Below are 14020 nucleotides of genomic sequence, written 5' to 3'. Positions count from 1 at the left end.
CACACTCCTAACATTCCTCCTCTCCTCCTGCCTCTGGGCATGCCTTCCCCCTCTTCTTCTCCTTCAGCCAACAGTAGCCCAGTTTCCACTGCACCCTGCCTAAACTACTGTTTTTTTTTACCTCATTATGTGATTAATTAGTGGTTAGCGTTGCCACCTCATAGCAAGAGGTTCTCCGGTTCAGTCCTCAGCTGGGGTGCCTTCTGTGCGGAGTCTGCATGTCTTACTTGTGATTGCATGGGCTTCCTCTGGGTGCTCCAGTTTCCTTCCACATCCCAAAGACATGCTGTAGGTGGATTTGACACTCTAAATTGGCCCTAGGTGTGAGTGCTTGTGTGTGTATGCTTCTGTGGAAGGTTGGGTGCCGGGCTGGCAACTCGACACCGTAAAACTCCACTGCCAATCATGAGTGGACAGGTGATACGTTGTGGCGACCCCTAACCGGGAAAAGCTGAAAGAAGAAGAAGAATGTGCTTAATTAGGATATTGATATTAATGTGTATTTTCTGTACACAGCTAATAAAAGTAAAGATTTTAACATTTTGATGGCAGAAGAGATCTTGTTGCTGGAGACATGTTCTTAAGAAATCACAGTTTAACAAAAAATCCATGGAAAGGCCATTTCACAGCAAGCTAACATACAAAGTAAATGTAAGTACTACATTGTTTTTATTGAGGGAAGGCATTCCAAACCCTCCATTATGTTTTTTACTGCAAGGTTGCACTATTTGCATCATTCTACATATATACAATTTGCTCCATTGAAAGTGCAATCTTTTTTGTGAGAGTATTAACAGACAGGAGGAGGGAGAGCTTTACTCAGATATAAATGTGTCATTTGTTGACTTGAGTATTAGTTTGATTCATAGTGAACAGTATTGAACTGCACAGTAGCAATATCTTATCTTTCGTATTTAGAAAAATACTGCTTTATTGAGCAACCAACACATAAAGCAAGTCAACCGTAACAAAGCAGTAATCTCAACATACTGAAAGCAAAGTGTGCAAAGTAGAGTTTTCACTTCATATTACATTATCAGCCAGTTATCCTCTGTGTGAGAGAGAAACAGTAATATATGTCAGGATGTCCAGGCTACTCTGCTGTGATGTAATCAGTCCAGCTATTTCTGTTATAGTCCCCATCCTAATCAGACTGTGTATTCAGATTCCAACGGTGTTTTTCAGGTACTATAGCTTTATGCTTAAGCTTTTCATTAGAAGTATGTAATTCCTTCTGTTGGATCTGACACATAACAGATCATATCATTGTTGGAGGCAGTCTTTTTTCTTCGATTTACTTGTAGTTTCGTAAAAATAACAAGTCTCTCAAGACTTTTTTCCATTCCCAAAACACTGTCCCTCCCAGTCCTATTTGGCACAAAGAGTTAGCTTTATCTCCCCCCACCCCCTGATATTTCTACATAAAGCTCACCCACATCTTCAGCTGTTCCAGCGCCCCTATGTCACAGTACCAACAACAATGTGATACGTTGGGGTACATCCTGTGTAGAGTTTGTGCAGAACCTTACTGTGCTGGAGCTTGTGAGGCTGCAGGGCAGTTGCTCCTAGTCAAGTTTCTGTAAATATTCTTTCTAGCCAGAGACCACCATTATATCTTGGATAAAGGCAATGAATCATCCATACCTATAGCTCTCTGCTGGTCTAATGGGGAAGGCATTGCAAGCCTCCACAGTGATACTGATTCAGTGTCTGTGTACCTAGTGTGCAGTTTTAAGCCAATACAAATGCTGTCAATGACAGGATGCTAGTGAGGGCAAAAAGCACCCTGAAGGTTGCATGAATGATGGTCCCCTTCCAGGCAGCTTTCGTTCTAGTTCTAGGTGAAATTCCTAGGTGAGGGAGTGAATGAGTCTTGTCACAGTTGAGGGAAGCTTGATGGTTAACAGGCACAGAGGAAAAAGTGGTGTAAAAAAGCTGAGGGGTTAGATGCGATACCCCCCCCCCAAATGGCTATTTTGTACACCTGCATTACTAGGGCTTGTAGTTCATCCTGTTGCATGCACAGCAGAGGCTTCCGTTTCGTATCTCTGATCATGGTGCTGCACTCCATGCACTTGCTTACACTAGATGCTGGAATTATGGTGATTGGATCAGTTTCCTTAATCTAAAATGGGTAAGCCAACATTGGTTACGTCCACCCTCTTTTTGTTTGCTGCCTCAGAGCCAGTGCCATTAGTCCAATGTGGGTTGTCTGGGTTGCAGTCAGGAGACTTTATGCCACTGCTACATGGAGCCAACATATGGATGCCATTTTGAAGGGAAAGAAGGCACTAAACACTATGGAGGCCATTTATTATCCTCTCTAGTTAGTATTCCATTCTGCTGTTCCAGGCCACAAAAAATCAAAAACGGAAGTTACCTTGTAAAGAAAGGAAAACATTTAAGCACCTCACAATGCTGACTGTTGCCCAAGATGTTCAATCCAGTGTTCCAGCAAAATTCGCCTGACTATTGTCTGGGCTGCCAGTGAGGAAGAATGGGAGAAAGCTTTGGATTTTCCCCGAGTTGGAAAGCCATAGCAAAGAGCCAGTGGATTATAGATGCGTTAATGTTCATACACATCTTATTGGTCTTAGGCTGCTTTCCAGAATGAGTTCTGTTCAGTGACCAAAGATCTCTTCATACAGCATTTTGGACAGGCCCGGACTGTATTTCTCAAAGCATTTGTAGTGGTTGCCACTTCTTCTGAATGAGGCCAGGATTTCTTCTTTTGCCTCCTTTTTCTAAAGGGGTGAATTTCTGCCTCTTAGTGAGCCTCAGCCAGCACATTTAGTATATGAGGTTCAGGGTGGTGACGGCCTAGGTTGTCAAGCTTTTGGTGCTACAGGGCTTTTACATGGTGTCACTGGACATGAGGGACATCATCTTGAATATTGGTGTCTTTGGTCCTTCCATAGGATCATTCCGTTTGCTGAAGGTTTGCCATTTATTTTGATACAAAGAGCTATCATTTGGGCGTTCCTTTGCACACCATATGATCACCAAAGTGCTGGCCATTGGTGACTGAATCCATGCATTAGAGGAGTGTCATGTGTTCCCCAAACAGGACTACTGACTCACGTTGGCTCCTTTGAGGGACTGCCTTATAGTACCCTATACTACAGCTATCTAGTCTAAGCCTTGTACTCAGCTCGCATTATATCTTTGGACATTCAGTCAAGAGTCAGCGCTGGTTTTAGCAGAGCAGTCCTGCTTGGTAGTGTGCTAAGCACCCAGCGGTCCTTCCTCTGAAGGTGTATAAAATATGGATTGTTACCTAATATGTACCATAACTCCACAGAGAATCTCAGCTAACAGATGCACTTTTGCCCCACCAGTTCCATCAGGCTTTCACATATATAGTAGGAAATAACTATATGAAGTTAGGATGGTGTTCCTTAGAACATTCCATTGTTTAAGATGATTGAGTTGTGAATGAGGAGCCAAAGAAGGAAAGTTAAGTGCTTTGTGAGGAGGAGGAAGACCTATTGGCAGTGTATTCAGAGGCCTTTTTAAGGACTCATTGACTGAGTTCTCTTAGATGTCAGTTGTTAGTTTAAATATTACAGTATACCATTGGATCCTGCTAACTGTTTTGGCTGACTGAGTGAATGATTTAACAGTGATGTAATCAAGGCAACACTTTTCGTATTTCCATCAATGCCCAGGATCCCTCACATTGCCCTCGCATCCATTTGGTGCACTATTTCCTTATTTCCTGTTCCAAATTGTATGGTATGTCTTCAAAAAACAGCAAGTATTGTATTTATCTGCAAGACTGCCAGCATATTACATGAAAACTTATGTTGCACTAAATACAGTAATTGCCATCCTTTCGTATGCGTTCCTTAAAATTTGAACATTCTGTTTCTGTTTTGAAGCTTTGGGGAAACGTTTCAGCTGCTGCACCCATTCCATGAACAATTTAGTGACCAATCTGGAGCAAGGATATTACGACACTGTAAATTCCAGCAGAAGAAGACAAAAATTGCTCAGGTACTTTTTTTTTTTTTTTTTTGCAGTGGTGGTTACAAACTTTATTGTATCCATTTCACTGGATATTTACATGTCTTGTCACATCAGGTTTTTTGTCTTTTATTCATCTGTGTATAACTTAGTGAATGTTATATTGTTATAGAAACATATTTGCAAGCACTAGATTCATAATTTCCATAGGCTTTTACAGTGTGCTTGTCAGCAGCTGGTACTGCTTTCTCTGTAGTTATGCAACCCATTCGAATAATATATACCTGTTACAGAGCCCTTCTGTGTTTGGAATCTCTTTTGTCAAAGACAGACTTGTAGCATGCCCCATGGGCCATTTAATAAGATAATTTTCCTTTTCCTGAACTGTCCAAACCAGAGAGTAAAAAGGTCATACAGAGAAACCAATTAGTAAAAACTACGAGAAAACCCTAGCCAAGCTAAAATTTTCACTGTGTGATACCTTATGCCTCCTGTGATAGAGGCCCATGGGGTATATGCAAATGACCCCTTAAGGACATCAAGTTTCTCAGCTGTATGACTTCTGAGTGTCTGTGACTTTTTACTTTTTCTGTTTGTCTTTATGGATACATTCAGGCCAATAAAGCTAAACCCCACTAGCTGTGAACATGCATGTTTTGGCCTTCTTATGACTTTATCAGCAACAGCATAAGTGGAATGTTTGGCTATACTTTACAAACACATGGTCATTATACCTAGCTGATGTCCATAACCATTAAGGTCTCTGCAAAAAGCTGAAACACTTGCTGTCCTCAAGGGGTCATTTGTATATATATATCCCATGGGCCTCTATCTCAGGAGGTTTAAAGTATTACACAGTGAAAATTTTAGCTTGGCTAGGTTTTTCTTTTAATTTTTCCTGAACAGTTACATATTGGAGTTAAAGTATGGAGCAGTCCCCTCATAGACACTTGCATATTCCCATTGGAGAAGGGTACTTGATCACTTTCTGAGAAAAAAAAACAGGCTTAAATGCCACTGAATAGTGTGGTTCACATTTCAGTTGCATCAAAGCAGTCTTTTGTATTCTTGTTTGGCACTTTTTAGATCTGTCTTATTACAAAAATTGAAATGGCTCTTATTTTGCACTGTATCTGGGAGATATACCACAGTACAAAAGGTAGAAATGTGTGCCATGATAGATGCAGTAGTATTAAAAATAGTAACGGAAATAATGCCATTGAAAAGAAAAGACAGTAAATTGAATATTTCTGGCTTTATTACTTGCTATACTGTATTTCAATGTAGGGTGTATTCTAGGTTCTAATTAAGGATTTCTCACTAGAAAGTGACTGGCATTGTTTTTCACACAGTTTTCTGGAAGGCCATGCTTGCTCTTTAGTGGATCATTTTTTCATCTTTGCTAAAGGAGCATATATAAAAGGAGGGGGCTTCCTCTTCTTTTTTATGTCTTTATCAGAAGTTGCTGCCCTATTTTATTACTCGAGTTGCAGCCTTTGAGCTTTTTCTTCTTCTTGAATCTTATAAATTGATTTTCTTTAATCCTTAGTGGTTACCCAGTCATCTGAAAGTTTGCTCTGCCATTTATAATTGTCTGTAAGCCTGAAAACATGATATTCTCTCTAGTAAGTTTTTCTGTAGCCACATGAAGTCCTAGGAGACTGTCATGTTTTACATTTACTCTTTCAGCCTTGATCACAAGCCATATACCCTCCATTTTGGCTAGGAGTGTAGTCAGACCACTCTGTTACACCAGAAAAAGAAGGTAGTCTGGAGGCACAAGAAAAAAAGTGTCATAAGTTTATAGGTAGTTTCTTAGGTAGTTACAGGGTATGCAGTCCAAGAGACCACTGCGAACCCTAGCCCAATTTCCCAAAGGCATAGAGCACTGCCTGGCTAAGTGACTTGCCCAGAGTCCCACAGTAGGCAAATGGAGGCTGAGAGAATTGAACCCTGAGCTGCAGGAAGCAGGTTAGCAGCTCATAGTCATAATCCTGTGAGCTAATTGTCAGACAAATCTGGTCTTTTCTTATGCCTGTGGTAAGACTCAAACTTAAGGCTTGTGCTCCAAAGCAAGGCACTTCATCTCTTTGGTCATTGGTTATGCCCTTAAAGTGCACCCCCCCCCCCCCATTACATACAACATTGACTTGAGAGTCATTCTGGCTTCATAAAACAAGCTGTAATGCATGGATAGATGAATTATCAGAAAGATGGCACATGTTAGTCTGCAAGTTCTGTGCTACCCTCTTTGATTGTGTGACCTTCCTAGGTGACTTATTGCCAAAACGTGTGATATGTAGTCCTCCTCTAATAGGCTTGTTATCAGAGAACATATTGGAGGAATTGGCTATTTTATCTTTGAGGGAGCTGCAAGCTACCTTCCACTAAATAGTTTTCCAGAAGATAAGGCCCTGAGATTAGCATATATTGTCACCATTAAATTATCTCACACCTACAGGTTCCTAGTTTTTTTTAAGATGCTAGAGTATGGTAGTGCCTTGGTTCTACACTAACTGCTCTTACCCTCTTACATAGGTTCACGGGTGCTTGCTAGGCTATTGATCTGTGAGGATCTTAAGAATCCTAGCTTTGCATTCCATGGTATTTTTTAACCCTCATAATTTGCATACAAATAACACAGATTAGGTCGAACACAGAAGTTTGGGACATTTGCACATTTCCCCTATCCATGAGGGACAGGAATGCTAAACTGGGGGTGAAGTTGCAATTACCCATCCAGTCATCTAAATTACATTTGAGTAGAGTAAGAGAAGTGCTTTGCTTTATGTGGAGTGGACTGTTCCATTCAAGTGGTGTTCTCTGTGAGACAAACCTCTCTCCAACATGTTATATTTATTTTGTAAAAGAGATTGAGAGCCCTTGAGTTGGGTGTTTGATAATGATAACACTGTACTTGCATATGTGTAGTAGGAATGACAGAATAGGTCAGTTGAAAAACTATACTCAAGGCAGAGGTCCACCTGTCAGTAGTTTGTATGATACTGAGAAGAGGGACAAGGTTTTCAGATGGTCTGCATAGTTTTTTTTATCAATTTAGGCTGTTGTGACAAGTGCTTGAAAAGGTATGAACCAAAAGGGGCATTAAACTCTGTAATCAGCCTGAGTGTTGACTAAAGAAAAAACGTTACAGCCTTTGATCTGGGCGCACTGCCTTTAGATATAACCTGTCAACTGAAAAATGATTTCCTTGCAACAGTTGTGATCACAGATGGTCAAAGCAGGTTCTCAGATGCTTAACTATAGGATCAGTTTCCTCTTACCATTAGAATCAGGGGTAAATCCAGAAATAATCCGGGGCAGTTAAGGACATGTTTTAAAATATTGGTACTATTAGTCTGAAGAGTTGACAAAATAAGTTAATGCAAGTTAATGTTACTTATGAGGCAACCTTACTCTCTAGGGCCTTATTTCTTTTTTGAATACACTACCAGCTTTATCATTGGTAGTGATAATTTGTGATTCTTAAGTGACAGTATGGTTTCCTTTTAACTAGCAGGAGATCCATTGCCACCAGGAGTGTGGTATTTGCTGAAGAAGGAAGACCACAACATGTTTTTTGACCTGAAGTTGGGAATTTATTTTCTGCTCAATATCTAAGTGGTTTGGCTGGCTACAATCAACTGTATTAGAAGATGAAGTTAAGTACAAACTTGCAGTTTTAAAGGTGGTGCAGCGGTTAGCGTTGTCACCACACAGCAAGAGGTTCTCCCATTCGATTCTCGACTGGAGCGCCTGTGTTGAGTCTGCATGTCCTCCCCCCCCATGGTCGAGTGACGCTAAAGACATGCAGGTAGGTACGAGCGTGAATGGGTGTGCCTTCTTTGAAGGTTGGGCGTCGGGCTGGCAACTCGGCACCATAAAAATCCACTGCCAATCATGAGTGGACCAGAGTTCCGCAATGGCGACTCCTAACCGGGAAAAGCGGAAAGACTTTTACTGTATTTTATTTTTCTATTTAATTGTTTCACTGAATATTGTGGTCTGTCTGTCTCTCTGCAGTTAGAGGGGTTATTGCTGTTCTCACTTATTTGTTATTCGATATTTAACTCTTAGCCTAGAGGGTTTTTCTGTGCTTTGTTAGCCACATAGCTGGGAATTTATTTTATGCTTAATATCCGAGTGGTTTGGCTGGCTACAATCAACTGTATTAGAAGCTGAAGTTAAGTACAAACTTGCAGTTTTAAAGATAGTGTATTTTATTTTTCTGTTTAATTGTTTCACTGAATATTGTGGTCTGTCTGACTCTCTGCAGTTAGTTTTCTGCCCTTCCTCCCTGTTCTTGTTTTGGTGTTAATCTTGGTGGCTTTGGAATTGCCCACCCCTCCTGTAAATCTGTGTTTGAATACTCCTCCTGAATCCATCTCATTTGGTCACCCAACCGAGTACAGTAAGATCATATTTTGATTTCAGACACTCCTACCAGTCCCATCTGGTCAGCTCTATCCCAGTCTAGTGTCATTAGCTCATTCTACTGAATAGAGAGAGAACATTTGAGAAGGCCAACCCACTTAGGTCCTTAACCTTTAATTGTCTTCTTTTCCTCCCTTTTCTCCCTTTCCACTTTACAAAAAAAAAAAAAAAAAAAAAAAACTTTGCTAGAATCTCATTGTGTTCTGACTGAGTGTGTTTCTCAGGTGATAAGTATATTTTTGGCACTTTTAACTGTTCAAAGTTGAATAAAACAAAAATTTAATTCAGCTCAGAATACAGCTTGAATAAATTGCATTTATTTAAACTTTATTTGCTTTAATATTGCTACACACTCGTGTGCTAGCTTGCACTGCACTTGAATTGTTTTTAGTGTTGTGCTAGTGTAAAAAAAAAACATCTAAGCTTGTTTTTGCCTTTCCTGTAACTTAGTCTGGTCCAGATACAGATTTGCCGTATCCAGGATTGTTAGTAAGCTTCCGAGTCCCCCAAGCCTTTCTGTATTGGAGGGAAGCCTTCTAGCTTATCAGTGGGAGTAGTAAGCACTAGGTAGCCTGTCTACCACAAGAGTGGTTTCTGGCCCAGAAATTGTAGTTTATTGGCCGTTTGGGCAGTTTTTCCATCTCTTTCAACTTTCTGGTTTAGAAGCCCACGTTTGCGCTTGTTTCCCACCTTTCCTGTAACTAGCGTATCCCAGCTAGACATTTGCTGTATCCAGGACTGGTTGCAAGCTTTTGAGTCCCCCAAGAAGTTCTGTGTTGGAGGGAGCCTTCTAGCTTGTCAGTGGGAGTGGTAAGCACTAGGTAGCCTATCTACCACAAAAGTAGTTTCTGGCCCAGAAATTGTAGTTTATTGGCCGTTTGGGTAGTTTTTCCATCCCTTTCAGTTTTCTGGTTTAGAAGCCCGCATTTGCACTTGTTTGCCACCTTTCCTGTAACTAGTGTATCCCACATACAGATTTGCTGTATCCAGGACTGTTTGTGAGCTTCTGAGTCCCTCAAGCCTTTCTGTGTCGGAGGGAAGCCTACTAGCTTGTCCGTGGGAGTGGTAAGCACTAGGTAGCCTATCTACCACAAGAGGAGTGGTTTCTGGCCCAGACATTGTAGTTTATTGGCCGTTTGGGTAGTTTTTCCATCTCTTTCAACTTCTTGGTCCAAAAGTCTGCATTTGCGCTATTCCTGCCTTTCCTGTAACTAGTCTAGTCCAGATACAGATTTGCTGCATCCCGGACTGTATGTAAGCGTCTGAGCTCCCCAAGCCTTTCTGTGTTGGAGGGAAGCCTTCTCGCTTATCAGTGGGAATGGTAAGCACTAGGTAGCCTATCTACCACAAGAGGAGTGGTTACTGGCCCATAAAGTGAAGTTTATTGGCCATTTGGGCAGTTTTTTCCATCTCTTTCAACTTCTGGTTCAAAAGCCCACATTTGCGCTTGTTTCCCACCTTTCCTGTAAATAGTCTTGTCCAGATACAGATTTGCTGTATCCAGGACTGTTTGTAAGCTTCTGAGCCCCCCAAGCCTTTCTGTGTCAGAGGGTAGCCTTCTAGCTTGTCACAGGGAGTGGTAAGCACTAGCTAGCCTATCTACCACAAGAGGAGTGGTTATTGGCCCAGAAATTGTAGTTTATTGTCCGTTTGGGCAGTTTTTCCATCTCTTTTATCTTTCTGGTTTAAAAGCCCATGTTTGCGCTTGTTTCCCACCTTTCCTGTAACTAGTCTAGTCCAGTCCAGATACAAATTTGCTGTATCCAGGACTTGTTTGTAGCTTCTGGGTGGTGTCAAAGTCTGCTCTTCAATTTTTCCCTTAGACCTGCTAGTTCTCTCCTCTCCTGCACTTTTACTAGCTTATCAGTCTAGCACTTTACCAGGCTTCGTATAGCAGTTATTGTAGCACACAAAAGTGCTACCAGCACTAAATGTTCTACAAGGAAATAACTCCAGTACTTAATACCCACCCATCCAGGCATGTCTAAAGGTCAATTGGAAGCCATGCACTCTCCAGCTAAGACCAGAATAGCTGGTCAAAAGGAGAAGGTCAACACTTGCACCACACCACATGGACCACACAGCCTTCCAGAACACACACCAGCACTGCCTTCACATAAAAACACAAACCACACACCTACCTTTACGGAGCCTGTCAATAAAAATCTACCCAAACAGCAGAGACCTCCAAGGCAGAAATGCACTCGACCACCACAACACAACACTAATCACAAGACACACAACTATCCTAAACAGTGTGCCACTCAACCAAAGCCCCTAAGGCAGAACAGCATGCCCAACACACTAGTCACAGGTGACTAGATAGTGAGGCACACTGATGTCCCACTCACTAGCTGAATAAGGAGAAAGTAACACTCAGCTGCCTGTCAGGTGCTAGGATTTGCCACATAACGCACACTCTCACGTCCCACAACAACAGGTACAAATATGACTCTGTCATTGTACATGTGGGTGTGAATGACCTGAGACGCACCTCCCTAGACTACATGAAAAGAGACATGGAGTAGTTCTCAGATTATGTAGCCCAGGTGGGTATGACCCTAGCCCTCAGCAGCATCCTACCATCACACAGAATGATACCACAGTACAAGCAGAAAATGATCGATTTCAACAATTGTCTAGGTTTCTGGTTTCATTCTAAGTGGATCCAGTATCTGTCTGCTGACATGATTAACAGACCTCAATGCTTTGCCAGAGATGGCCTGCATCTGTCACCCCTGGACTTCTAGATACTGGCCAAGACTCTTGCCACTCCTATAGTGCCTTTTTTAGGCGGGTTCCAAAGACCAAATTACCACTGGAACAGCTACAGACAAATGCAGTCTGAGGGTCATGCTGCTCAATGCTAGAAGTCTAAATCTGAAAATGCACTAGCTCGAAGCACTCCTTAAAACGGATAATATTCGACATTTGTGCTGTAACAGAGACCTGGTTGAAGGCAGCAGAAAGCATCCCTGCACTACTAGGCTATAACTCATTCCACACCTTTCGGCCTCAGAACTTGGACCGAAGCTCCAAAGGCGGTGGTGTTTCCATATTTATAAAGGATGCGCACACCTCCAGACTGGTAGCCTAACATAACACATCACAGATGATTCTGGTACAACTAACATTTTGTAAGAGATTCAGGTTGTAGCCGGCTATAGGTCCCCAACAGTGTCCCAAGACTCACTCCACGTTCCTAAGCACATTGGAGAATATTAGGATCCAACTTAACACTCTCATACTGGCGACTTCAACTACCCCACCATTAACTGGGAAAACTTGTGTACCAATACACTTGCCCAACATTTCCTGGAATTCATTACTTCAAATGCCCTGGACCAGCTCATTCTTAGCTCCACAAGGTAGCAACGTCCTTGACCTGGTCATTACTAACATGGGTGACCGTTGCTCTACACCAAAAGTTTAACTCCTCCCTGGTTAGAATCAACCACAAACTAATCACCCTGGAAATCCACATCCCTCCCACCCCACTCCACAAAGGTAACCACCAGGAAAAACTTGTCCAAAGCTAACTTTAGGCTCCTAAAACCCGAGGTGGCTAACTTCATGGCACCCATGCAAATGGAGAATAGTTGCATGACCACCGAATCATACACCAATGCACTGTACAAACACGTACACAAATGCAATGGATCTTGCCATACCCGATAGAACCAAGATGCTCTTCTCCAAAAAAAGGAAGCCAATCTGGTGGTCCCCTGCCATAAACAAACTGTACAACAGGAGGAGGAAATTGATGCATAATAAGGTGAAGTCCCAAGACTGGAAAAACTCCCTTATCAGCCTCAACAAAAAGTTGAGATCCCTCATCAATCCTCTAAACTAGCTATGAAAATAGAATTGCAGCAGATAGTAAAGACAACCACAAGACCTTCTATAGTTATGTAAAGAATCTCCATGGCAATACCCAGATTTGCTCTGAGCTACTGCACAATGGTACCTCCTATACCAAGCCAACAGATATTGCCAATATACTGGCTGACATATTCATTGCTGTCTTTACCCCCCCCCCCCCCAAAGGACCAATTTCAATACCAGTAGTTTGCCAGGCACCCAGTATTACTGCTGCACAGGTAAAAACAGCACTGTCCAAGGCCAAGAATACAGCTTCTGTGGGACCTGACAATATCCCTGACTGTGTTCTACATGAACTACAGAGTGAACTGACACCTCACCTGTGTGCCCTGTTCAATTACAGCCTCCCCTCAGGCTTTGTCCCGACCAAATGGCACACTGCTACAGTCATCTCTCTCCACAAAGGAGGAGCGACTACAGACCCTGGGAACTATCGCCCATTAGCCTGACGAGTTTGATATGCTAAGCTGTGGAACACATCCTCATGGACCTAATAAACAAGGATATAGGGAATCTCCAAACTCTGGATCCCACACAGTTTGGTTTTGTGAAGGGTAGCTCATGCCTGCTCAACTTCTTTGAGTCAGTCACCAGAGTTGTGGATGAAGGCAAGGTGGTTCATACAGCCTACCTTGATCTGGCCAAAGCGTTTGATACCATTCCCCATTCAGGAATCATAGAAAAACGCACTAAGCTAGGCTTCAACCCCTATATCACTAGGTGGGTTGCAAACTGGCTCACAGATAGAACCCACAGTGTGAAAGCAGACTCCAAGTCAGATTGCCAACCAGTCACAAGTGGAGTCCCACAGGTTTAGGTCCTGGGTCCTCTCCTGTTTGGTATCTACTTCTCTGAAGTCCAGGCCAACACAAAGGGTCTCTGGCTGACAAAGTTTGCAGATGATTGCAAGTTGGGAGCTATTAACTCCCCAAGTGATGTTGACATCCTACAGAAAGGCCTCACTGAGACCAATGACTGGTGTCAGAACCATGGCCTTAAGCTCAATGCCAAAAAATGTAATCATCTCCTTTAGGAAAAACCCAGTTTCCATGAATTACCACATTGATGGTAGTCTACTGAACACAGAAGGTGTTATAAGAGATCTGGGAACAGAGGTTGACAGCAGCCTCTCTTTTGACCACAACCACATTTCCACTGTGGTCAGAAAGTCCTTCTATGTGGCACATCTCATTACTAAGGGTTTTGCATCCAGGAATAAAGAGGTCATTGTCTCCCTCTACTCTTCCCTCTTTAGGCCAATCATTGAGTACAGTGCCCCATTTGGCATGTACCTCACTGGACACCTGCAACAACTGGAGAGGCTGCAAAAGTACCTCACAAAGAGGATCCTAGGCCTTAAACATTTGTCCTATATGGACAGACTCAAAAAAACTTCAACTATTCTCTGTCTCATATCGTCTACTTAGAGGCGATCTCTGCTTGACATACAAAGCCATATCTGATCCAGCTCTGTTATAAATGCTGGAGCTAAAGAAATCCAATCCCTCCACACCACAAGCTCCAGTGACCTCAACCTCATTACCACAATCAACAGAACATGCTGGAGGGACAGGTTCATAACCCAGAAACTGCCCTTGCTATGGAATAGACTTCTCATGCATGTCAAACAGAGCACCTCACTGGCCCTCTTGATGAGTGGATGGAAAATAGAAAATTCACCCCTGGGATCACTCCAGTGGCTCTACTCGACAGAGGCACTGGGAACTAAGGTAAGGTG

The 14020-nt window shown here is 42.4% G+C and overlaps 1 protein-coding gene across 1 annotated transcript in view; it reads left to right on the top strand.

Annotated features, from left to right (window-relative positions):
• MDN1 (midasin AAA ATPase 1) overlaps window positions 1–14020 on the top strand; it is a 3484183-nt gene that overhangs the window by 3441044 nt on the left and 29119 nt on the right. Inside the window, exon 99 of the mRNA XM_044071809.1 lies at window positions 3882–3996. Within this exon, the coding sequence (XP_043927744.1) occupies window positions 3882–3996 (115 nt within the window). The remainder of the gene's footprint in view (window positions 1–3881; window positions 3997–14020) is intronic.

The sequence above is a fragment of the Protopterus annectens genome, chromosome 1.part0, assembly GCF_019279795.1.
Source record: "Protopterus annectens isolate FY-2018-M chromosome 1.part0, PAN1.0, whole genome shotgun sequence".
Taxonomy (NCBI): domain Eukaryota; kingdom Metazoa; phylum Chordata; order Ceratodontiformes; family Protopteridae; genus Protopterus; species Protopterus annectens.
This window is presented reverse-complemented; position numbering and strand designations above follow the sequence as displayed.